This window comes from Aplidium turbinatum, chromosome 7 (assembly GCF_918807975.1).
Source record: "Aplidium turbinatum chromosome 7, kaAplTurb1.1, whole genome shotgun sequence".
In the NCBI taxonomy this organism is placed as follows: Eukaryota; Metazoa; Chordata; class Ascidiacea; order Aplousobranchia; family Polyclinidae; genus Aplidium; species Aplidium turbinatum.
The window spans coordinates 12,117,852-12,144,677 of NC_137478.1; the positions used below are offsets into that span (position 1 = coordinate 12,117,852).

General features: G+C 38.4%; 1 protein-coding gene across 6 annotated transcripts in view; it reads left to right on the plus strand.

Moving 5' to 3' along the window:
- The window catches only part of LOC145774397 (GTPase-activating protein and VPS9 domain-containing protein 1-like), a 190,059-nt gene that overhangs the window by 132,218 nt on the left and 31,015 nt on the right, over positions 1 to 26,826 (plus strand). For all 6 annotated transcript variants that reach the window (XM_082585640.1, XM_082585643.1, XM_082585644.1 and 3 more), the window contains 4 exons: positions 8,046 to 8,086; positions 11,387 to 11,553; positions 16,310 to 16,633; positions 24,019 to 24,163. In XM_082585640.1, the coding sequence (XP_082441766.1) occupies positions 8,046 to 8,086; positions 11,387 to 11,553; positions 16,310 to 16,633; positions 24,019 to 24,163 (677 nt within the window). The remainder of the gene's footprint in view (positions 1 to 8,045; positions 8,087 to 11,386; positions 11,554 to 16,309; positions 16,634 to 24,018; positions 24,164 to 26,826) is intronic.

Sequence of the window (26,826 nt, forward strand, 5' to 3'; positions counted from 1 at the left end):
TGTAAAATCACGCTATAAAATCGATATTGTTTCATCCACCTTCTTTGCATCATGTTTATGTCATTCGTCATGTCATTCATTTTTTAAATAAGCTATTTGTTGATTTTATATGACATTTCAAATATATCTCATCCAGTGTTTACTTTTGAGTGCCTTCAGCCTGTAAGTTAGAATTTTGAACAGACTGTTCAAAACATTTGTATTACAATTACATCAAAACAACCTTTTTCACAAAAGATGCTGTAACTCAAAATAGTCAAAGAATTTTTGATGTCAACAAAACTTTCGAAAGGAAATATGTTTACAACCGCCCAATTGGTCAAGTTCAACTTCGGTACGGTAGCCTAGCTCCCGGCTAACAAAAATTGTTATTTTTACATCGTTTCAACATCGCCAAACGTTGAAATTGTGTACAATGGGAAACTTTTGCTGACTAGGTATAGCTTGTAACTTCTTCTTCGTCGTATGAGCTTTCTTCCAGACTATATGTTTGTGCATGAGGTCATCAGCCACTCGACAGTCTCGCCATCCAGGGCCTTCAGTCCAAGCGTTCCATGTGGTGGTTCATGGATTGGGCAGTCATGGATGACATGGTCTACTGTCTGGTCTGTGGCACCACACTTGCATCCCGGTGAGGGAGCCAGGCCCCATCTGCACATGTCTGAACAAAAGCGACCGACTCCGGTAGGTAGCTGTGCGAAGGGTTTTCGTGTCAGCTCCCCAGCCGGAACCCGCCAGCCGCCTCAAAAGTGCAACGCACGCCGATAGTTTTTTGCGCAGTGACTCCAGGTGTCGTCGGTACGTGAGTGACCTGTCTAGGGTTATGCCGAGGTAGGTGGGTTCGGCGCAGTAGGGCAGGCGTTCATCATCGGTGGTAATGTTGATCTCACGTTTTGCTTCCTTGTTGTTAAGATGGAAGGCTGCCGACACTGTCTTTGCCTTGCTGAGCTGTAGCTTTCATTTCTGGAGATATGTTAATATAGTTGACATGTCCTGGCTTAGGTTCCTCTCCATTGACTGCCAATCTCCGGTTGGATGTAGGAGAACCAGGTCGTCTGCGTAAGTATACTTCCTGGGGATGGTGTCAGGTGCATATGGACCATGTGCTTATCAGGAAGGAGACGGAGTAGTTTGCAGGTAAGGCCGCTGTGCCATACAGAGCCGTAGGCAGCCGTGAGATCGACAAACACGGCACCAGCCTTTTTTGCCGAGAAGCTATCCTCAGTGTCTTGGGTCATCAGAGTGACCTGGTCTACGGTTGATCTTCCGTGGCGAAAGCCGGCTTGTTCCCGAGGGAGCTGAGGATCTATTATCGGTTCGACACGGGCATAGATATGTCTCTTGAGTATCTTGAAGGGGATACAGAGCAGAGAGATGGAACGGTAGCTCTTCGGATCCCCTGGGGGCTTCTTCGGCCTTGGGACTGCAACCACTAGGGCTCTTCTCCAGATTCTTGGGATGCGCAGGTGACGCAAGCAGCAGGAAAGGAAGTCTTTTAACCAGGACCTCATAGTGGGGGCAGCTTGGAATATTGGTTTCGGGCATAGGTGGTCAAGGCCTGGGGATTTGCCTGGTTTTAGGGGGCGGAGGAAAATTCCTCTGGTGTAAACTCACCAGAGATGTTGCCCTCGACAGGTGTTGCCCTCGACCTTCCAGAGGTCCGTTCCAGAGGTCTGTCATTACTTTGATGGTAGACTTGTCTGATTCACGGTCTCTCGTTCTGTGCACTCCATTTTTCACAAGTTGTGAGGCGATGGCATTTGCTGATATGGGGCATTGGCGACAAGGGGCACGTGATCTGCCAGTGAGGTTGTTGAGTGTACTTCATGCTGTGCGGCTGGAGTGCGTGAAGTCGATTGAGTCGATGGCTTCTGTCCAGCGCTCCTTCCTCTTTGAATCCAATCTTGCCAGCAGGGCTGTTGCTGAGTTGGAGGTGCCCTGGGGGGAACGGAGGAAGTTGCGGTAGAGCCTGTCGCACTCCACATCCCAGCAAGGTATGTAGCTTTTCAGTCGACCTCTCAGGATGGAGTCTTTTGCCGCAGATATGATTGCATCACAGAAGTCCTGGTAGGCTTTGTCCACTTTGGTGGTGTGTGGCGATGGGAGGTACTGCGTAGCTTCGTTTGTGAGGAAGCTGTAGTATTCCCACTCGTCCTTTCTGAAGTTCCATCGCTTGACAGACTTGCTCGGAATAGGTGCACGGTCATTCCATTATATTTCAGGTCAAAATTAGAGGAAATGCCACCCACACTCTCCGATTTGGTTGATTTTGACATATGTGAGAGATGGCAACCCACTGAGCTCAACAAAAAAAATTTTTTTGGAAATTGGTCGAGGGGTTTTAAAGTTACACCATTTTCAATTTTAACCGCACGGTGGCAGTATTTCAGCTCCAAAAAGTAAAAATGCCCCAATATCTGTTATACTGAAGCTAGGAAGTTGATGAAAATATGTAGAATACCATTTTGGGGGATGAGGAATCCAAATTTGCAAACAGAATATAAAAAAAAAACATGTAGTTTTGGAGTAATTTGATTAAAAATATTTTTTTGAGGTATATATTTTGGGGAGAAATTTGCCCATGTAGCCAAAAAAAAAAACATTTTTCTTGGGGGGGATGTTAAGTTGGACTTATATTTTGATAAACACACTCCAATTTTGTTGTTCCATATTGTTCCTTGCCTGGACTGGTAGTCAAAATTCTTTCTAAAATTTTGCAAATTTTAAATGCTTTTTTAACATTGTACAGTGGGGCATTCCATTTATAATCATCAAATTTTGTAACCACTAGTCACAGATTTTGCTTATTTTGTATATACATACTAAAAAACGATAAAAGTAGCAAAAAAAATTTTTGAAGTATCTTCAATCTTCATTCGGGGCCGAGATAGAGCACTTTGAATTTTTGGCCGCTAGTAGGATTTTGGAAGCTGAGCACAGCCATTTTTTCATTTTGCACCTTCATTTTTTGACAATAACTCTTTACCTTGAACGATTTTCGCACTGAAAACATGCATTTTACCAATTTAAAATCCAAGGAATTTATTTAAATTGCAATTAAAAATATGCTAAGATGAACATTTCAAATGGTAACTTAGGTTTAAAGTTTATCTTAATTTATTTTTGTTACTCTAAGTTTGGGGGAATATTTCGGAGCGTTGAGAAAAATATCCCAAAATTTTTTTTTTCAAACAAAGCAATTGAAGAATAATATTTTCACGAAATTTGATTGATGTAAGTTTTGCATAAACCAAAATATTCAACTTAGAAAATATCAACCCATACTTTCAAAAAAAATAAAAATAATTGAAACATAACTGATGCTTTGTCACAATATTTGCAGGGTTCAGCCATATTATGGTCCATTTCTTTAAGAATTGTTTTATGTGTCAAACTACCAATGTTTTATTATTCAGCTGATATCACACAGCTAGTCTGATCAAGATTTTTCTGCCGTTTTTTATCAAACCAGCACCTGCAGTCCTGCACCCTTATCATTTCTGAACTAACTTTTCATTGAAGTAGAAAACTGTTTTTATTATTCAGCAGGAAAGGAGTTGTTAAACAGTTTGGTTTGGAAAAGACGATATATGCTGGATGCCACCCACTTCTGCACTTTTGAAACTAACTCCACCTTCTACATCCAATGGTAGAAGTTACACTTTTATCTCGCAACAACTGAACAAACTTGAAAAACTTTTTAACTAGACTGATGTGCAATTTGGTGTATTTCTTATTACTTGATGCTCACTCAATAATTTCTAAGCTGTACCTATGGGATTTAATTATACTTTTAACTTTTTTGATCATATGGATTAAAACAAATCACTGTCAGATGACAGACATTGCAATTTGCTGTTTCAAAAATGCCAAAACTTCAAAGAAATTGGAATTTTGCCAAACTGAGTATCAGTTTTAAACTGCAGTCCATCTCAAAAAACACATGGAACAACTAAAATAACTCATCATAAAGACATAACATGAACAGGTAAATCATTTCAGAAAAAAAAATTGAGTTTGGTCATGGCTACATGGCCAAAGCACCCCCCAAAGTTATCCCCCCCAAAATTTTTTGAAACGTTGTTTTCATCTATAAATGATATCTTTTCACCAATTTTGACTAGAAATTCAGATTTCTTGCCCTCAAAAATGGTATTCTACATATTTTGGTTGTTTTTTAGCTATAAATTACGAGATATTAGCAAAATTTGAATTTTGAGGGGGCACGATGCCCTTGTCAGGTGGTGAATTTCAAACCCCCACCCCACAACTTCTAAACCACTTGGTCAATTTCAAAAAAAAAATTTTGGTTAGCTCAGTTAATGATTGTGAACTTACTGCCAAAGTATGAACCATTTTCAAGAGTATTGGTTTTTTCATGACCTGAAATATAATGGAATGACCCTGTGGCGAGCAAGGGGGACGTGATAAGCGAGGGTTGATGTTGAGACCTTGGGAACTTCTCTAGCACACGTCTGTCCGGCTGGCGATCATCAGGGTCATTACTTGCGAAAGCCAGGTCTGGGTTTGTGCCAGTGTTCCAACGACCGGAGAGGAAGCTTGCTTCGCCCTTAGGATCATTTAAAAGGGCGAGGTTGTTGTTGGTTGCTCAAGCGGCCAGACTTTCTCCGTCGTTGTTGATGGAGTTGTAGCCCCAGTCAGTGTGGTGGCAGTTAAAGTCGCCAGCGTAGGGGCTAGGGTGGGGGGAACACTGGGATGGCTGTTGATGTTATCCGCAAAGGTGGGGGCTTGTGGACATTGATGATGTTGTAGCCTGCTACATCTACACAAAGCCACTCGATCTCCGATTGAGCTTGGGATTGATCAACCAAGGACCAGCTCAGCCGGTCACGGACAAACGTGGTGAGGCCATGTTTCCTGCTGCAGGTTGCGCCTGCGAGTGTGAAGTTGGTTAGTACCAACTTATCCACAGAAGTGCAGTGGGTTTCCTGGAGGAGGATGATGAGGGCTTGATGCTTGGTGGCCAGGTGCTCGATGATGCTGAGTTTGCTGACATTGATGCCCTCGGTGTTCAGCTGCAGTACGGTGGGTCGTCGGTACTTTTCGACAGTGCGAGCACTGCCGTGCCCTGAAAAGGGCATTCCCCTACCCACCCTGCGCTGAACAGTCTCGTTAGCTCTTGTTTGACAAGCTTCGTTTCGGGGAGCAAGTCTTTTAGGCGCAGACAGTTAGGCGCCGGTCAAATAGGTGTGCACACTGTGGCGTCTAGGTATCTAGGTGAGGAGCACTGTGGCGCCCGTTCATTTAGGTGCTATTCCTAGTAAAGTCTGCAGATTGTATCAGCTTGGCAGGTAGGGCAATGCTTTTCACACAAAATGTTATATTGAGCAGAAAAATATACTGTATTTTAATGCGCGTGTTCGGCATTTGTTTGTTGTTAGTCCAGGTTTGCGTCGGCGAAAGCTTTATCAATAAATGATTCAAGTTTTCGAACATGACTGAGTTCACTTTTAATGAGTCAAATAATAACTACACTAAACATCAGTAATAAATAGACCGCAACCTATATTCAAGCGGGTGGTAGGCTTGAGTGAAGAGTAACTTAGTTTTCCGTCAAAACCCCAACTAGGTTTAATAACGAGCAAAGTCGCACCATTATGCTTGCAATTTGTAGCCAGGGACCAGGGTTCATATCCCTTTTAGAAATGTATTCATGTAGTAGAGCGTTGTCTCATACGAACTCGCCACACGACCAATCCATCCCGAGTGGAAGTAATTGCGAAAGATAACAGATTAAGTAAAGTTCCATCTTACTGCAACCTGTGTTCAGGATGCATAGCAAATGTCCTGTGGAGATATGCTAATATTAAGAGTAGTAAAGCGTTGTCTCGCACCTCATCTCCACACCCGCATTAACAAAACAACATATTTTTCTGTTCAATATAACATTTTGTGTGAAAAGCATTGCCCAACCTGCCAAGCTGATACTATCTGCAGACTTTACTAGGAATAGCACCTAAATGAACGGGCGCCACAGTGCTCCGCACCTAAATATCCCGACGCCACAGTGTGCGCGCCTATCTGACCGGCGCCTAACTGTCTGCGCCTAAAAGACGTGGACCCTCATTTCGCATACGTTTCATTTATAATAGCTTGTAACTTTACAAAAGCCATTCGATTTGTTCAAAGAACCCAATTAGCCTAACAGTTCGTATTTACATTGATTCAATGTCTGAATACGTTGAATCACTCATTCGGCCTACCGTTTTTCTTTCCATTGATTTCACGTCAAAGTTAATTCAATGTAAAAAATCTGCTTTCTGACTGGCGCGGCGCCCTTGTAAATGCTATGGTCATTTTGCTCCAAACTTCCAAAGTGTGTTTTCAACGGCCATCTTTCCGGTTCCAATGTGGAATGTCCATAACCGGGTGATTCATGACCAAGTAAGTGACGTTGGTAAAAGTTCTGCTGCATGGGACAAGATTTTGTTTCCAACTCGATTGGTTTGCATGACTAATTGACTATTGATCGCTCGCTTTCGATTTTATGCAACACAAAGCGTACCGTAGCCTGCTCATAAAAAGTGTAACCAGGTTGAATGTAATCTTTCATTCCCTTTAGGACAGAACCAACAATTATGCAGAGGCAGCTCATCGACGTCTCAAATGCGAATTGAACATGGACCACCCAACACTCTTGAAGTCGAATGACGAGTTCAAAGTGATCCAAAAATCAAGGGACATGGAGTACGCCCGCATGATAGCCGGATATAGTTTGCCACAAAAGTTGAAAAAGTATAGAGATGCTGACGACCGCATCAAGAAACTGGTTGTTTGCTTCGATGGGCATAGCAATGTTCCACCTCAGTCCATGTGGGACTTCCTATGTGGTATCAGCCATAATTTCCAAATGGACGCATAAACTGTTATTTTTTGTTTGTTTTGTTGTTTGGCATTGATTGAATCATCTCGGGCGTTTTTGTATTGACTTGCATAACTAGGGATTGGAATTTTCTAATAGTTGAGGATTCGAATATATTTTAAGTTTGAATACAGACGGCGACGCAGGATACATGTCAATTTTATGTGAGCAAACATTTTAATTTAATAGTTCAAAAATAAATTTAATTTCGCTTTTTATTTTTCACTAAATTTCAGTTCAATTTATTTTTCTTTGTTGGAACGCCAAAAAAATCTCCGAATATGGCTTTCTCCGAAAAAGGCTGTCTCCGAATCGTATTCTCCGAAACGGGCTATTCTGAGGTTTAACCCATGTGAGTCTTTTCCATAAGAATAGGCAGCTCAAACGACTTAGCATTTTCAAAAAATATTGTTTTCATGAAGATTTTTTTTTCTACTAAAAATTACAAGACATTACAAAAGTGTTCATAAGTTAGTTTCAAAAGTCATTGCAAAATCGCCCAAACGTATCTTGTTTGCCTTTTAAAATATTTTGCTTCAAAGTGTTTCGTGTGTCAAGGAGGCTACATGTTGGATAACTATTGCGTTGCAACAAGTGCCTAGTCAAAAACTGTGATAGGAATTAAATATTGGTAAGCAAAAGCATCCGTAAAAGTCAAAATATGCTCAATGAATAATGTTGAATTCGCATGAAGTAGTTTCGAGGTGCGGTGTATCCTGCTGTGAGATATCCCTGGGACAAGTTGGCTACGGTCAATTGTTTCATGACAGAATGTCCTGATCTTGTCCCACTACGAGATCTTGAGCATGGTCGACTCTCTTCTCCAATACTACGTTAGTCGGGATTATCAATATTTATTGTTACATAATTCATTAAATTCCATGCTCTTGATAGGTTAATCAATTACTCATCATGTGTATTTTTGGAGTAGCCTACTGATGGTTCATGTTATATTTTCAGGCATTTTAAATTGTTTTACAAATTTTTGATCAAAATAGTTATAATTTAGGAAATGAATTATAATAAACTATACAAAATAGTTATAATAAACTATACGGATTTTTCTAAAGCATTATTACATTTCAGAAAAGAAAGCAGCATTGTGGTCTGGAAAACTTTGAATTAGTTTCAACATAAGCATTTACATATATTTTTATCTTAGATGATTCTGTGTCTTCAAGCACTGCAAGAACATTAGTTGAAGTAAGAATTTTAATTGTCTTAGGAGACTCTTAGCTATAATATACTGATTCATGAGCTGGGCTGCTAATTGTTTGTATGATTATCTTCTTGTAACCAGCTATTCGATAAGGAGTGTTTATTAATCACATGCGGATTATTAGCCTAACAATAACATAACAATATTACTTAATTTTTACTGTTTTTCGATGCAAATGGCAGGTGGTGAGATGAGCTTGACCAAAGAGATTTGTATGTTGCGGATGTTTTATTTTTACGATTTTGCTTTGACTTTCCGTTTTGTGAGTTGTTGGTTAACTTTCTTCATAAGGCAAGGTTTGTTCAGTATACTCGCTTAATCCAACTGACATTGATGTCAATGGGTGTCAATCCTACTTTTCTGCTCAATTTTTCCATTAATAAAACCATCGACCTATTTGGACCAATTCGGCTTGTTGTTGCCATGTTCCGTTGAAGCAAGGCTCAGTAATCAGTATGTCTAAACAGCATATGAAGAGTTCAAGTTAGTTTTGATATGATGTTTCATGATGCATAATGCATATCGTGCATTATAGTATTGGTGTTCAAAATTGATTTCAACAATTTTATGGTTAAACAGGTCGTCTGCAAACTGCATGAAGCCCTAGATCTTACATTTTAGCAATGTCTAAATTATGCGGTTTGTATGATGTTAAATAGTACCCATCACAAAAATAACATTATTATGCTGGTGCAAATGTTATTTTTCAGTGATCTTGGGCAATAAATTAAATCTTAGTTAAGTTTTTATTGATTTTAGTTGGCATCATATATACGAGCACAGTTTGCAAATACTTGTATGCTTGCATCAATGGTTTTTGAAACACAGCCGTTTTAAGTTTATGCTTTTGTGACAAAATTGTCAAAGTTTTAGGGGGCTTCGGGCACCCTTAAACATAAATATTTTGCACAAGTTATTTTTTCTGGAAATGAAAACTTTTGGCAGGGTAGCCCATATAATTTTCAAAAGTTTTTCTTTTTAACTACCCTAGGCACACTGTTGCATAGTTTCATTGGACTATCAACGTAACTAGTTTAACACAAAATAATTACATATATATAATAATATAACTTTAATGTTGCAATTGCCAAATAATAATAACTGGTACTTTTGCTATTGGTAGGCATATTTAGACATTGTGTAAAGTGTATAATACCAGCCGAAAATTGTTTCAATAAAGATCTTTAAGAGCTTATCAGTTCAAGATTACTGAAATCAAAAGTGGATTTTTTTCTTATAGGAGTAATTTTGTGCTACAAAAAAATGTCTTGCAACCTCTATCACCCCACTTGGTAACTCTACTACCTAGCATGACACCTCCCCGCCTCCTTGAATAACTTAATCAATAAAATGTGAATGATTGAATAACTTAATGAGCAATTGAGCATACTATTAAAGTTTGATTACAATAAAGCAAAACACATTTGACAAATAATACTCGTGTAACTGAGCAACTCCAATAGATATTATTTACACATATTTTTTTAAGTCACTTTGATCAGTGTTATAAAAGCAAGCACATTATGAGCAAAGTAATTGGAAAGTTCATCAATCTGAGCAAAAAATACACTCATGTTCCGCAAAAAGTTTGAAATGTGCAATTGTGTATTCATGTTCAATTAATGATACGGAAACGTCTGCACGACACCAGACCAAATATTTTATCATTTAAAACATTCCATTATAAAGGTATCAAGGTCATCCAAATTTCGGACATTTGTTATGGATAACTTGCATATAAACTGTTTATCGGTTACGATATTGATGATTTTGAATGAAACATTTATTTTGTGAAACTTTCCCATTATTAACAGCATCACGGGTTTTCCAAATTAAAAAAGACTAAAACAGTGTAAAATAATGGAAAATTTTTTATCGTTTCTAAAAGAACTATAGAATAAAGTGTCATGTATAATTGTATATAAATATAAAAATTGAGATATAAAGAGTCAAATTTCTTGAAATTTCTAGCCTAATAAAATGACACATCAGATAGGTTTTGTGAGTTGTTTAACATTAGACTGTTCACCAGGCATGTAATTCATAAACTTGATGTGATTTTCTGGTATAATATAAGCTAAATGTAGGTTAACGCTTGAAACACCTTGGAATAGCTTTAGCTTATTTTACACCGGAAAAGCGTGTCATGCCTATGTTTCTTTCAGCAAAATCAGATCAAATCACAAAATTGATATGGCTTGCATAAATTTATACGTTTTATGGCATAGGCGCCGAGTTTACAAAATAGCTGGGCGGGCGAGCACATACTGTCACGTCATAATGGTTATTTTGTGCGTTTTTCAAAAGGGCGATTTTGCTAGGTTGTTGGGCTAGCCTAGTTTTACATTTAAGTCTATGTCTCCTCCAGGGATATCTAGAGAAGGGGATACGAAGGCTTTTATTACTCCTGACAATAGAAGGGCTTCTATTTATCTTAAATAATCTCTGTTTATGGTAAAAAACAGTTGGCACCTATAGTAATTTAATAAACTTTGTTATGACAACCTGCATCCCACTATTACAACCAGGTATGGATATTCAATGAATGCTCATAATCACTTGTTAATTCAACTACCCGTATACATACTTGTTACAGTACCCAATAATTTTAAAAAAATCACCAAATAGGGATCGGACTCACCGAAACGGGCCATTCCGATCATATGGCGACAAAACCCTGCGAATAAGGTAAGTAGGCTATTATAAGAAGGTGGCCGATGGTTACAGAAATTTTGGGACTAAAAATCGCATTAATTTTTTTTTTAATTCCTGAAATGTCCGGCGGGCGGCCAGGCTCGGCCCACCCGCTCGCCCGGGACTCGGCGCCGGTGTTTTATGGTATCATTTTATCAACAAGCTTTTTTGGTCTTTCAGCGTATTTAAGCCTTTAGTTAGGTTTGTAATAGTTATTCAGTTTTTAATGTTATGTCTCACCAAGATTTCTTGCACTGCCCAAAATGTGCAACAGATATTTTGCTCCAAAGATTAATGCAACGTTATCTCATGATCTCTGATCTAAAGTCGTAATTATTCATACTACTTTGAGGCCGTGCTACATTACCGGTACATAAATGTGCAGTTTAGATTGAAAGCTTGTTTAATTGCTTGTAACATGTCTGATGATCTTCATCATGCCAATTTGATGTCTTTGCCTATTACAATCATGACTCTAAACCTGCTGTATATGTTTTCAATTCATTACTTAGAAAATCGTGAAGCAGAAGGTTTCATATGTGTCAATCCATGCTCTATGTCTTGTAATGATTGTTTATGTGTGGTTTCAGGGCCTTTCAACCAGCGAAGACATAATGCAGAAGTATATGAAAAAAGTTTCTGTTAATCACAAATCAGTCAACAACTCTGAAAATGATCCTTTATTACCAGCCAACCATATAGTTGGCAGCAATTCGGTTTCCGTGAATACAAATCTTGTAAATGTACCTACATCCAAGTAAGCGTGATTTGCAGCGTTGTTCCTGTTTTATTATTATCACATGCAAATTTCTGTTTTGTCCCCTGCAATGGGAGTGGCCAATTCCTTCCATTATAGCGATTATATTCACCTCAGTTTATCTTATTCTGTCTTCCTCCTTCAGTCCGACCTTGTTTACTTCACTTTTTACCTGCTCCTTCCATGTTCGTTTTGGACGTCCTCGTTTTCTCTTTCCATCTATATCTTCAAAGCCATTTTCTTTCCCCTTACTTAGCATCTTTGGCTGCCTCATGTATTCCCATCCAAACAGAATAACAGGCTTCCACAAACTTGATGACCTGTCGAAAAATTAGCTCTAAGTTCTTCCATTCGGCTGGTCACAAACTTTCTGCTTTATACTGACGACGATGAGCACATACTCGTACCATCTTATTTCATTTTCTCTTGCATGTTGGTCTATAGCAAGTATAGCAGAGGTTCTCAATCTTTTCCCCGTTAAGTACCCCCAAAACAAAGTGATAATATATTGATTAACTCAATAAAAAAGATGATGAAAAGGGTATTAACATATGATGTGAATGTTCAATGACTGTATATACCAGGATCATGAATATAACCAGCAGTCTGTAACAGTATATATTTCATGTTGTTTATGCTGAACTTTGGTGTGACAGCATTGCCTGTTTGCTGTTAATAAGTTTCTCGACACGAGTGGTATTAGCTAGACACACTCAAGTCATGTCCACATCAAATATCCTGGAAATCTTCTCATGAAACCCTAAGGGTTTATGAATCCCAGATTCATAACCTGTGGTCTATAGTTTCCTCAGTTCAAGCATATTCTTCAACTCTGCAGTCCTTTTCCCCTTTGTCGGTTTTATCTACTATCACCATTTCCCTTTTTGTTCTTCATTGTCCCTTTCAGGTCCCTCTCTTTTAGTATCCATGTCTTGCTACCATACACATATTTGTAATCTGTTGGCCGCTGCAGCAGATGGGATGTTTTGACTTGTAGACACTTTAACATAGAACAATTTTTCTTGTAAACCAGCTGACTGCAGTCATTGTGACCCTTCTAGTACTCAGCCAGAGAGTTGATTTTTGATTTGAACTTTGTTTGGGAATTACAGAAGAAAAATAGAGTAGTGGCAAGGGTGGGAGCACGTTATCGAAATGACTACTTCCCTAACAGCTAGGCCACGCTGCTTACTGCGAAACTTTTACCGTATAACTATATACTTTGTTTCAGGCCACACGTAACTCCGATAGACTTTTCCATTTATTTTTAATGAAACCTTCCATACAACATTTTCTCACATTCCCTGAATTTTACCCAACCCAATCTTGCATTTCTTGCCACAGCTGCTTCCCTCCCACCGCTTCCAGTTATCTGATCACCCAGATAAGGGAAGTCTGTCACTGTTTTAATTCCATGACAGAAATCCTCATTGCGATTCTCACTAAATCCCATCGTTTATCACATTTTCCGTAGACAAAACAGGTTGCCAATCTTGCTGTAGCTCTGCTTAAATCGACACATCTTGCGTGTAGCCGTGTATTCACTCACTACACTCCTTTCAATGGTGTCCGACAAATTGTTCGTAAGCAATTGTTCATAAAGCAATTGTTCTTGTTCGTAAGCAATTGTTCGTAAAATTAATTCTTTGTAAAACAATTCTTCCTAAAGCATTTTTTCGTGCATGCAGTTAAAATTTGATGTATACGAAGAAATGCTTTACAAAGAATTGTTTTACGGATTTCATTTTAGGAAAAACAGTTTACGAACAATTGTTTTACGAACAATTGCTTACGAACAATTGCTTACGAACAATTTGCCTATAACCCCTTTTAATACATCAAATTTTTCATCGCTCTCTTACTATGCATTGCACACGGGCTAACATTGCTTTTTGCAATCATGCCTTCTGCTTGACTTACCATCGCTTTCGTTTTGTCTAGGTTTACTTTGAAACCGTTTGATTGAAACGTTTCCTTCCATTTTGCAAACTGTTTTTCAATCTCTTCATACTATCACTGGTTAAGTCCAGATCATCCACATGCAAAATTTCGCTCAACAAGCCCTAACTTGTTCAGTCCACAACATCAATAACAATAGCAAAAATCAGAGGTGGCAGTGCTAATCGTTGGTGTACCTCGACTTTCATCTGAATAAAAGTCTAGCAGCTAGACAAATCGTGCAGAAAAAAATAGAAATAAAATGTTTGAACAATTAAATGAAAATTCGTCATGTCAGTTCAGTTGAATTGTTTTTATTTGTGACCATCAGATCAAAAACAATACACATCAACATAGCAAAGGTAGAAGCGACAAAACGCGAACGTTAAAACGTGCTTGTGACCGAAGTAAGTGATTGAGTTGAAAGAAATTTGGCACGGCCGCAACACCTTCAGAAAAATTTAAGATATGAAGGGAAAATAAAAAAAGAAGATGTTACAAAATAAATAAATCATGGATTACCGGTATTCTGGATCAACAAATGTGTGGCCTACAGCTTGGATTGAAAGGAAATTATCGGGTACCATAGCCTAGTTATCCCGGCCAGCAAAAATTTGTTCCAAGAACCCAGTTAGTCGAACAGTTTATTTTTACATTGTAGTAACAGATAACCAAATGTGTGGCCTATCGTTTTAACGTCCCTAAACGTTGAAATCCGACGAATTTTCATTTAATTATTCAAACATTTTATTTCTATTTTTTTCTGCACGATTTGAACGTTTAACGACGTTAAAACGATGCAAAAGCGGCAATGATAATTAGGCTACGGTACCCGATAATTTTCAAAAAAAATTTCAAAAAATCTCCAAACAGGGAACTCTCCGAAAAAGGCTGTCTCCGAATAGGGAACTCTCCGAATCGAACTCACCGAAACGGGCCATTCCGCTTATGACCACCAGCATCCCTTTTCTTCATTGCCCATTCCACTACTTTCTTTGTAATTCTATCAAAACCTTTCTTTTTCTTTGCCTTGTTCCTGCACTTCTCAAAATGAACAGATCGTCTATTGTTCGTCTTTCCGACATGAATTCAAGTTACATGTCATGCAGTTTTACCGCCCTTCTGAAACTGTTATCTAATATTCGTTGCACAATTTTCACTCAATGATCTTAATCCTTTATAAAGGTGAGTCCCATACTTGATCCAAGCATTGGGAGATGAAATGATATGGTTCTCATCATATTAAGCCTTAGGCACTTTCCCATATAATTATGCACTGCAATTTTGTATCCAACTGGTGTGAAATAAATTATTATTATTATGCATTGCAACGTCTTACACCCCCCTTCTCCCTTGAACAGTAGCATAACAACAGTAATGCTTTGTGTCTATTCTTGTGACATTCACTCACCATCCAATACATGGCGAAGTTGCTACAATACTTCAACTCACAGCCCCCCACTTGCTTTATCATCTCTGCACTCATATCTGATAGACCGGCCACTTGATGCAGTTTTAGTTTCTGCATTACTTCCACTTTTTTTCCAGTAACTTTTTCCACAGGGGCCTCTGCTAAATTAGCTTAGTGTGATAATTTCTTACATTTTCCATATGTTCTGTCCATGCTTCTCTGCTTTCCGGACTAAAGTGTCACTTCCCACCTTTACTCTTTATAGCTAACTGCTCTAGGCTGCTGCTGAGCTGAGTCGGAGTCTGCCTCGCTTTTTGACCTAGTCTTGTTCTGAAACGATCTCTGGTCCATATCTAGAAAGGTAAAACCTCAATTGCTAAGGCAACATGGATCAGTTGTCAGTAGAGGTTTAACAGAAAATATATTTCGCACTTGCTAGTACATCTTTTTTTTTTGCACTTGCTAGATCAGAATTGAAGATGCACTAGCAAGTGCGAAATATATTTTCTGTTAAACATCTACTGACAACTGATCCCTGTTGCCTTAACAATTAAGGTTTTAGCTTTACTCTTTATACATATTATTATTGCCCCTACAATAACCTTTCCATATTTTTCATTTGCTTTATAAGCTTGAACACATTGTTTTGCTTGTTCCCAATTTTCTGTTTATCTTCAACGCTGTTTTTCTTTGCTTTTGCAACAGCTCTTTTTGTATTCTTTTTCTTGCTTTTGTTACTCTTTCGTTCTCTTTTGATTTACTTTGCGCCACTGACACTGTTGGTATGCTTCTCTCCCAAATATCCTGCCTCACCTCTTTATCCTACTACCATGTTTCTTCTCAGTCCTTCGTTGCTTTTTCTCAGACACTTGGGCTCAAGCTGCTCGGATACTTTTCTTCAATGAAGCCCACAGGTCCTTTGCACTAATTTTAAAGTATATATTTGCAAAAATCCATCAATGTGTACTGTGCAGTGTGCACATTAGCCGAAAGAAGCACAAGTGCAACATTATACAAATACTAAAGCAAAAATTACATAGCCTATTGATTTGTATGCTAATCTTGACAAAAGTGTTTGAGACCAATTAATTATTGCAGTTAGCGATTATCTGACTAAAACGAATGGATACATGCTAATCGATCAACATATGTATGACTTTTTATAAACGACCTTTTATAAACGACTTTTTATAAACGACTTTTTATAAACTTTTTATAAACGACCAAACGACCTTTTTATATTAATTTTTTTACGATTGTACTGCACTTTTCGTTCAGAAATACTGTAGTCCAGATCTCCTAATAAAGTGTATGACAATTGACACCGCATTGTTGTACTTGTAAGAAGATCCGTTTGCTGTGTGCACACTTTGCCTTCAATACTAATTATTTTTATTGTGTATTCAGTGCACCAGCAAACACTCCATCACTTTTATTATTGGATGATGCATCAGCAACTCAACGTACTGTTTCATCTGCACCATCAGTTACTTCGTGGGATCACACTGCATCTGCGGTTACAACCTCGTGTCCTCTTAATGCATATAACTCTTCACAAAAGTTTGTACCAGATTTAAAGGAAGAAGCCAAACGTAAACTACGCATTGTCCTCTCGATGACCGAACCTGTTCCGGAATCTCTTTCCCCCACTGTACTGTTACTAGATGCAGCACCAAACGACCTACAGATGGATGATGATTCGACTCAATCAAATGACTCTAAACAAACGAAGTAGGTATATACTATCTGCCAACTGCCAATACAAAAAAAAGAAACAGAGTGAAGACTAGATTAGTTGAACTAGGTGTTAGTGCAGTTCATTTTATTTTGTTGGCAATCAAACAAAAACATACAAGACAAAATAAACACAAATAATTCGCACAAATGCACCGTCGTTTCGATAAACTGTCGGGTCATGGTTATGAACATCCCTAATCCACAAAAAATTAAAAGGAAAAAGTTATATACCATGTCATTTGGATCTGTCCATTGTATCTTCCTCATTTACATATGCAGCATAATCTCTCTTCTACTTATTTGATTTAAATTTTAAATCACAGATGTTTGCTGATAAACCTAGTATTCCACCCCAGATTTTTTATTCATGTTGTTTCAGTAAAGCAGTTATGTTCACACAGGTTTGTTTATGATTTTTTCGGTTATTGATGTGGTGTATTTAGGGTTGTTAACTTTTAGTAAACGTGTTTGTGATTATTTTAACATTGCTGTACATCACATTTATACTACAAAGTCAAGAAAAAGTGGGTAGTGCACAAATAACTTTAATGTAGCGGGTTATGCGGGCATGGAAAATCAATATAAATTAACATCTAAGGATGTCAATGCAATTTTTATCTGTTAGCTTACTCATCCAGCACAAGCGAACACTTGCATACTAAAGCATACGCAACGGACAAAAACACTAAATTTCGAAATCACTACTTTATTCTTAAACAACACTTTGTGTTCAACTGATCCGTTATACGTAGATGTTTCTACAAAGGTTAGGGTTTTGTGGTGTGTTGTTTTCTCATTTTTCAGAGACTTTGTATTTGAAAATGAAATATCATCAACTTCTCAAAAACATGTAGCTCCACACTCCACACGCAACGAAAATGACATGACTTCATAACACATTTTCATTTTAAGAGTAGTAAATGTCTAAAAACACATTTTAACTGCAGACAGAGGCAAATTGTTTTGAACTTATGGTTCTCATTAGTGCATTGATATCACCTTCCAACAAAATTTTTTTTTTTGGTGCCGAAGATATTTCAACTATTTTTAGCTAATTTGGGGTCGCTGATTTCGAAAATGCAGTCAGCTTTTGTCTATCAGGTCTAGTTTTCTAGTTATGGTGATTCCACTGCATGAGTGCACTTATGCATAATTGCTCATGTAAAATCTATTCACGAGTCAATTATATTGTTAAAAGACACAAATCAATTTCATCAAGCCAACAAAGAACTTAAAAACGTACACACAAACATAGGATTAATATGTATGGTAGCTGCTTATTCTTCACCTTGCTTAAGCGTCTGCCATAAACTTGCACTTAAGAGGTCTACGAGAGTGAACTGCAAAAGCATCATCGCTTTTAATAGACCAGCAATAGTCAGCTAGCATGGTAACATCCCATCTCCCTTAATATTTGACTTCCATCTCAGTAATGTCTTGATGAAATCACTCCCCTTGCTCGTCACTTAAATTGCCAAGATTATCAGGAAAGTAGTCTAGAATGATTGTGCAGAGAATGGAATTTGATGCTCATGTTAACATCAATATCCTGGAGTTTTCTGAGTAATGTAGTTGAATGAGTTTCGCTTTTAGCAGCATGATCGTTGCTTACTTCACAGTGTAGATTCAAACGATCTGTTATAGCCTGATGCTGCGGGTTCTTTTTGGCAATATCAAATTACACTAGCTTTCAGAACACAGTTCCCTAGTCATGTGCTATGACGAATGGTGTTGAAGTCAGTGAGTGGTTTTTTAAAGTGGCTCTTTGTTTTAGCTTGAGGCTGCCGGCTGTTGAGTTTCTGTGCTGTTAGGCGTTATTGCTGTGAGGTTTTGTTGGATCGGTTGATTAGTAGATTAGGTGACGTAGTTCTTCCCTTTCGGCACGGTTGTTGATTTTAGGATTTTGTTTGCTATTGAATATGGCCTCTTTGAAACGTAATTGTACCGCGTCATTTTCTCTTCCAATAATTTTAAATTCAAAGTCTGCTTGGCATTGTTGTTGGTGATCAAATACCGAACTTTTATCCGAGCTGAGATGTTCTTTGAGGCGGGAATGGAGTGGGCGGATCGTGCTGCCTATGTAGCTTTTCCACTCCATTCCCGCCTCAAAGAACATCTCAGCTCGGATAAAAGTTCGGCATTTGATCACCAACAACAATGCCAAGCAGACTTTGAATTTAAAATTATTGGAAGAGAAAATGACGCAGTACAATTACGTTTCAAAGAGGCCATATTCATTAGCAAACAAAATCCTAAAATCAACAACCGCGCCGAAAGGGAAGAACTACGTCACCTAATCTACTAATCAACCGATCCAACAAAACCTCACAGCAATAACGCCTAACAGCACAGAAACTCAACAGCCGGCAGCCTCAAGCTAAAACAAAGAGCCACTTTAAAAAACCACTCACTGACTTCAACACCATTCGTCATAGCACATGACTAGGGAACTGTATTCCGAAAGCTAGTGTAATTTGATATTGCCAAAAAGAACCCGCAGCATCAGGCTATAACAGATCGTTTGAATCTACACTGTGAAGTTTTCTGAATAAGTTTGACACGAGCTCTTTGTAATTGGATGCCTTTTTATTTGCCAAAAAATTCTTAACAACTTTCATAAAAGCATTCCAGGCACTCAGTTCTTTTTCATTCATAGAAGATGGGAAGTTTGGATCATCGATTAATTTTCTGATTCGAGGCCCAGCAAATATGCCGCTTTTTAACTTTTCAATTGTTAATCCTGGGAAATTTGTGCAAATATATCTGAAACAATTTCCATTTTTATCGAGTGCTTTTACAAATTGCTTCATTATACACAACTTTGTTACGTTAGTTATCATGAAGGTAAAAAGCATTACTGTGCTTGCAACACCATCATTATTATTATATTAATATGAAGAGGAGGTAACCCAATTTTTGATCGTTCAACCAGAGAATGAACTTCAACATTTTTCTCGCCAGGAATCATTTCACTTCTCATAGGCCAATGTTTTCTTTTTCAATGCTGATCTCTTGCCCTGCTGTTCCACACACAAAGAAAATAAGGAAACTTTGTGTATCCACCTTGCATTCCAAGCAGAAATTCAATCATTTTCAAACCAACGCAAACAGTCCAATTGTGTTCATAAAAATGAAATTTTTTCCAAAACAAATTTAACATCGTTACACTTTTTTTGAGAATTGTTGACTGTCCAAGTGGTACAGATCCATAAACATTTCCATTGTGCAGTAAAACACATTTTAGACTTCGTTTACAGCTGTCAATAAAAAGTTGCCAATCTTGAGGAATGAGGATTGTATTTTGCTACACCAAACTTTTTAAGAAGAACTTCTGCATCGGTACAGTATACAATATCATTTTCCTGAGAAAAATAGGACAAAAATTCGACATGGCTTTTCCGATAGAAAGAGATTACAGTACCTGGTTCAAAAATTTTTTTTTAAGTCTTGAAGCCAGTAACTCAGAAGATTTCCTTGATAATTCTAAATCCCTCGCCAAGTCATTGAGTTCTCCCTGAGAAAAAAGTTGACAAGGTAAAATAGCAGGAGGAAATTCGACTTCAGCAAGCGTGGAATCGCTGTCAGTGGAAGCTTGCTCGTCTTCGCTCTCAGGAAGTAAATCCAATTGTGGTAACCTTTCAAAATCAGGAACAGGAAGTTTTTCTCTGTGTAGCACTGACCTGATTATTGAAGCTAGGTTTGGATATTGCAAGAAAGTCCTATTTTTCTTGTTTATGCCTTTTATGTTTACTGCACAAAAATAGTAGTCGCTATTATGATCTTTTGATTCACGCCACTCCATTGGAATAGCAAACTGTAATTCTTTTCTTCTTTTGTTCGTCCATTGACATAAATGTCACTGGATAACAATTTTTTTGAAAAATTTTGTTTATCATAATTTTAGAGTATTTTCGTATGTTGTTTGGGTCGCTGATTTCAAAAATGCCGTTAAAATTTTTGTAATGTCAATGGGTCCGTCACAACTTATAATTTTATGAAATCATGATTTCAAGTTATATTCATTACAAATATCTCTTACATGGCGTAAAAATTGCGTACCACATCTAAAAAGAACACAATAAACACATAGTAAGACAAACAGTATGGACACCTGATCAAAAATGCACATTGGAAAGGGTCATTCGTTTGTATGTGGTGTCAAACTCCCGTACCAAACTCCAAATGTAATCTCCCATCATGACTTCATCCCACCTCCCTTGGTAGTGTTTTTCCATAACTGAAATGTCTTGATGAAACCGTTCACCATGCTCCTCGCTTACATGGCCCAAGTTATGACGGAAAAGTCCAAATGAGAATGCAAATAGTGCAATTTTATGGACATGCGGCATCCAAGCTTTTGGTAGCTTTCAATCAAATTTGAAACAATCAAACAACAAAGGCTTAGCCACTAGCCCAACTCTCCGAGAAATGTGACCAGTTGTAAACCGCCAAAATTTTGACCAATCACGTGTCCAAAAAATTTCCACGTTGCAAGTTTATAGCTCTTGAGCAGTATCTAGCGAGTGATGAAAAGGAATAATAAATGATTTAGGCAGGATGTGTGATATCGAACAGCACTTTAAAGTTTAAAGAAAATTATAATCTCATTTAATGCGCAATATTTTGACTAATTTTCAAATATAACTAAAAATATCTTCCAAACCATTGACACTAGACAAAAACTAGCACCGAATTCGGCATCAGAGACCTCAAAAACATATAGAAACACTGAATAAGATAGATAAACAAAAAACTGTTGTCTTGTGTGTTCTTTGCAAGTTTTGCAAACAATGTGGAGAGCCCAAGACTTATCTTGATCCCCCAACTTCACTAATAAGCAAAATAAGCACGCTTTACAAAATCATTGATTATTTTTCTGTTAGGCTCTAGTTTGTAATCACCACAGATGTAGCAGAAAATATTTGTGTTACTGAGACAACGTTTCCTAGATGTTGTAGCCATAAGCGCGCTAGATTTAACTCCCCCCAAAAAAAGCACCATTATGCTGTCTTGATTTGCACCTACTAGCATTTAACACAGAAAACAATTGTCTTGGCATTGTCTGCTTTCATTGTTTGTTTTAGAATGTAATGCAAGAGTAATAATAAAGGTTGTAATCCCATAATGATTGCATTAAAACTATTGTATTTGTGCTACTTTGTAGGACAATTGTAAAAAAAGTCAAAATCACTGTAACTTAAAAAGTTGACCTGACAGAGAAAAACTGATTGCATTTTCGGAATCAGCGCCCTAAAGTTAGTCTTAATCAGTTCAAAAACTGCCGGCACCAAAAATTGTGTCGGCCAGTGTATTATAAGAGTCGCAATTTGATTAGGACAACTTTGTTCTTCTGACGCGGTGATTGGTTTCTTTGCTGATGGAAACGTAGAAAAAAGAACTGTTTTAATTTTGATATCCAGCGCTAGTGAAACGTTGTTTTAACCACCAGTAGTACTACACTACTCCACGAGAAAACGCCAGTAGCACTGCACTACTCCTCTAAAACGCCAGAAGTAGGGTTGGGTTTCTTAGAAAATTTGTTACAAGAAGTGATTAAAATTTGTTGAAAGGAAATCAAAGAAATGGCAAGAATTGGTCGCTAGGCCAGGACAACAACCATTCAAGATGGATCCAAAATTCACTAGAAATTGGATGCTGGAGGCGCGAATACCGATAAAAATTGCAAGAAAAAACATACAATTTACTAACTTTAGAATTTTGGCGCAAGTTCTACGTTAGGGAATATCTGTCACTGGCACCAAACAGTAGATCGGATTAAAGTACTGTGTGTGTCGCTTGGATAGAAGATTTTGGGACCTGCCATCAAGACAGAGAAACAAGCGAGGTAGATTAAACTGAAAAAACGATCTTGAATTCTGTTAGTTTATTGTGGCAGAAAGTTTGCAAGATCACGTGGTTAAGTCGCAAGGTTACTAATGCCACATAGTTCATATTCATTTCATGCCACATAGTTGTCAACCCCTGCTTTTCTCAGTCAATTAAATCCTTACCTTTGTAGAAAGAAAACAACTAAACTAACTGTCGCCAAGGATATGCACACTGCACAGTTGAGATGGAGCGATCTTCCTGGCGTCAGCACTACCTGACTACTCACTATAGAGCAGCGAACATTGTGTTTCTCTAACCATACCAGCGTAGCCTCCACACTAGCCATCAAGACTTTTTCCAAAAACAGCTGTTCTATAGTGAGTAGTCAGGTAATACTAACACCAGGAAGATCGCTCCTTCTCAACAACTTTTTGTGTTTGGGGTGTATGTTGTGCCTAGCCACAGCCGCAGGGTCATGTGAAGACTGCTATGTCTAGGTAGCCTGTCATAACCTGGATGACAGTAGCATATGCGGCCGGTTACTGGTATATTTTTGGGACAATTGTGCATTATGCAGGTAGAATTTTTCACAATCGCCCTAGTTAGCTGGGAACGGTGGAGATTTTGGTCTGTCAAAAGTTAGTCAAGGAAAGGCATCCGGCTGTATAACATAGTAACATTACTTAGCATAACATTAGTTTTGCCCATGCTGTGAAGGCACAGCAAGACCCATTGACTGTAGACCAGTAAGTGAGGTTGAGGTTGAAGGTAGCACACTTGACGTGGTAGCTGACTTTTGCTACCTTGTAGATACCATGTTTTCTGGAGAGGGGTGTGAACTTGTAGCCATAACACAGTGCAAGTCAGCCTGGAAATTTTTTTAGAGAACTCCTCCGTATCCTTACTAGCAAGCACCTTCCTGTGGCATTCAGAGGTCATGTTTACTCCACCTGCATGAGAAGTGTCATGTTCTATGGCTCCGAAACGTGGGCAACACTAGCAAACACCATCAAACGCCCAATGACAGAGCGATGGTAAGATCGACCTGCCTGGTCAAATCTGAAGACAACACCCAGTTTAAAACTTTTTTATCCAGGCTTAACATAAGAGATGTTGGTGTAGTCCTCCGATTGGGCTGAATGAGATGGTTTGGGCACGTTGAGCGCAGCATTAGCTGGATCTTTCAGGTCAGATGGGTCAACATTGCAGCACAGCAGGGTCAAGGTAGACCAAAACTTTCTTGAGAAGAATTTGTTAAGCGTGACCTTTCAGTCCTGAACATGGACTTTGTCAACCCAACGTACCGTGAGGTATGAAGAGAAATACTTCGCCTTCGACAGACAGACAGGCCACACCCTCAACATAAGGATTAATTCATGGCTTGTATAATCAAAACTGGCTGATGACGATAGTTGATAATGAACTGTTCTTTTTCTTGCATCTTTCATATTAGTATACACTAAGTAATATATTCTACTATAAAATAGTTTTGTAGATCAAATATTATATTATTTGTTTCTCAATATTAATGTTTTAAATTTTGCTTTCAGGCTGCGCGATCAAGTTTTGTCATTTCTGCGCACTGAACATGCAAAAGCTCTCCTGCTACAGAACTATTCACACATGGCACAGCTTCATGAAGCAACTCGATGTGTTGAAGCCCTTGATGATGATAATTGCAAACTTGTAGTAAAAGTATGTTATACTTGCACTTGTTCAACTCAGTCTGTATTTTTGTAAATGTGCTGATGCTGTTTAAATATTTGTCTTCATACTACCTCTGTCATCACTCAGCTAATGCAATATGCAATAATTTTATAAAACTCCAGGAATTTTATTGTTGGTGAAACGTTTGTCAATTTTTGAAATAACTTGCGATTGCACATGAACAATCTCTCACAACCTCAGTTGTAGCTTATCGATGTTACCTAAAATTATGGATCCATGAACCAGCTTTCGTGGAATACATTTGTCACAAAGTAAAAGGTTGGACAAAATCGGATTGTAATTCAAACAAAATGATTAAAAAGTGAAGCTAAATCCCACTGTATTAACACAGATTAAGATGTGTATGCGAGATATTTACGATTCTGCTGCACAAAATTTTTAACTAAATTGATGTAGTTTTCCCAGTGTAGTAGTAGTCCAGTTTTAATCCGCTGATGTCCCCATTACGGAGGGGACCAAGTCTTTTAGGCGCAGACAGTTAGGCACTGGTCACATACGTGCGCACACTGTGGCGTCTAGATATTTAGGTGCAGAACGCTGTGGCGCCCGTTCATTTAGGTGCTATTCCTACTAAAGTTTGCAGATTGTATCAGCTTGGCAGGTAGGGCAATGCTTTTCACACAAAATGTTGTATTGAACAGAAAAGTATGTCATGGCTTCCGTGCGTGAAGCTGCTTAAACCGGCAATGCTTTTCTAGTTAGGGCAATATATGGTTTGACCCCAAAAATTGCAACAAAAGGTTTTTCAACTGATTTGATTAGTATTGGGTGTCAGCATTGACATATTCAAAATCTTAAGCGATCCAACTTCCGGAAAGTGGTTATTTTCAAGATGGCTTCCAAGATGGCCGCCAAACCATTAAAATAACAGTAAATTGACCATAACTCGGTCATCATATGACCAAAACATGTAGTTTTGGTGTCTATGTCTAGGTTTTTATACCCTGTGAAGTCAATGAGACCATTTTCAGAATTGCTAAATTATCTGATGGCCTATAAATTCAATATGGCAATCCAAGATGGCCGCCAAACCAATAAAATAACAGTAAATTGACCATAACTCAGTCATCATATGACCAAAACACGTAGTTTTGGTGTCTATATCTAAGTTTTTATACCCTGTGAACTGTGAAGTCAATGAGACCATTCTCAGAATTGTTAAATTATCTGATAGCCAATAAATTCAATATGGCAATCCAAGACGGCTGCCAAAACACTTATAAATGAACAATAACAATGTATTGGTTATTAAAAAACCCGTTAAATTTCTATAGCCTACATACCTATTTGGGTAAACTAAGCAGGCATAAAGAGTTAATACAATGTGGTCATGTAGACTCTTGACATAATTAGGGTAAAGAAAGCACATGGATCAAGTATTATTAAAAGTCATCGTTGTCACTCTCGATGTCATCGTCTGTAATTATGTGATTGTTGTATGGATTGACACATGAACCAGTTTGGCATGGTCCACATCCACCATGGCATGGTAGGCCATATCTCCGGCAACTACAGTGAGGTGGACGCGTTTCGCAATTGCAGTGTATCATTTTCAGTAGGTTGTCCGGGGCAGCTTTCATGTCCGTCATGATTGGAACCATCTGATTATTGTCTACTTTCCATCCCCAGTCTAGAGCATCCATACCATCATCACTACCCCCATCCAGACCATAATCCATACGCGCCGACTTCCGGGGGGGCCGGGGGGCGGCGCCCCCGTAAATTTATGGTTGAGGGGCAACGAAAATGGCTATTACAAGTGGAGTTTCAAAGATAAAATACTTCGAAAGAGATTTAGATCATTTAAACGGACTTAAAGAATGCCGAAAGCGAAAAACAGCAGCTGATCGCATGGCTTTCTCTGGAACGTGAAGTACTTCTGAGATGCGCACGGCAGGCACGCTCACAGTCACACACTGCTTATCTTCCCGCGCGTGAGGAGCAACTTCAAAGTCAAAACGCGTGGTAGCGAATGCGAGGTTGAATGTTTATTCTCATTTCACGAGTTATCCAAACGTCCGTTAGATTTTTTGTGACTTCAAACATGAAATCGATTTTAGCAAACTTTATCGAGTTGAAACTATGACACAACGAACAATTAGGTGAATACAGCTTGGAAATCATACGGAATGGGAATTTCAAATTAGAGCGTAGAGCAGTGGTTCTCAACGGGGGCGGTACCGCCCCCCAAGGGCGTTTTGATTTTGCAGGGGGGCGGTATGATTACCTCGGATTAAGGGGGGCGTTTTGGATATTAGGGGGAATTCTGGTTTAACTCATCTACCGTCCAGCATAACGATTTTGTCAAAGAGCTCGTATCTTCGTGGTAGCATTTCCTACCTACTGGTGGAAAGGGGATTCAGTTGTGTTGTTCTGCTACATACCAAACAGAGAAATCCACTTGACATAATGACATATCCATAAGAGGTGATCTTCGAATGTTTCTCACTGGCTTTAAACCGGATGTGAAGAAACTGGCACTTTCTCACCAAGCCCAAGGTTTACACTGTCTACCAGTAGGCTTATACTGTTTTCATTCTCGCAAATATATATTTGCTTTTCATCAAATATAGTTACTAGTCTCTAAAACCCTTACAGCCTGTTTCACCCTAAAAGGAGATCATCAAAAG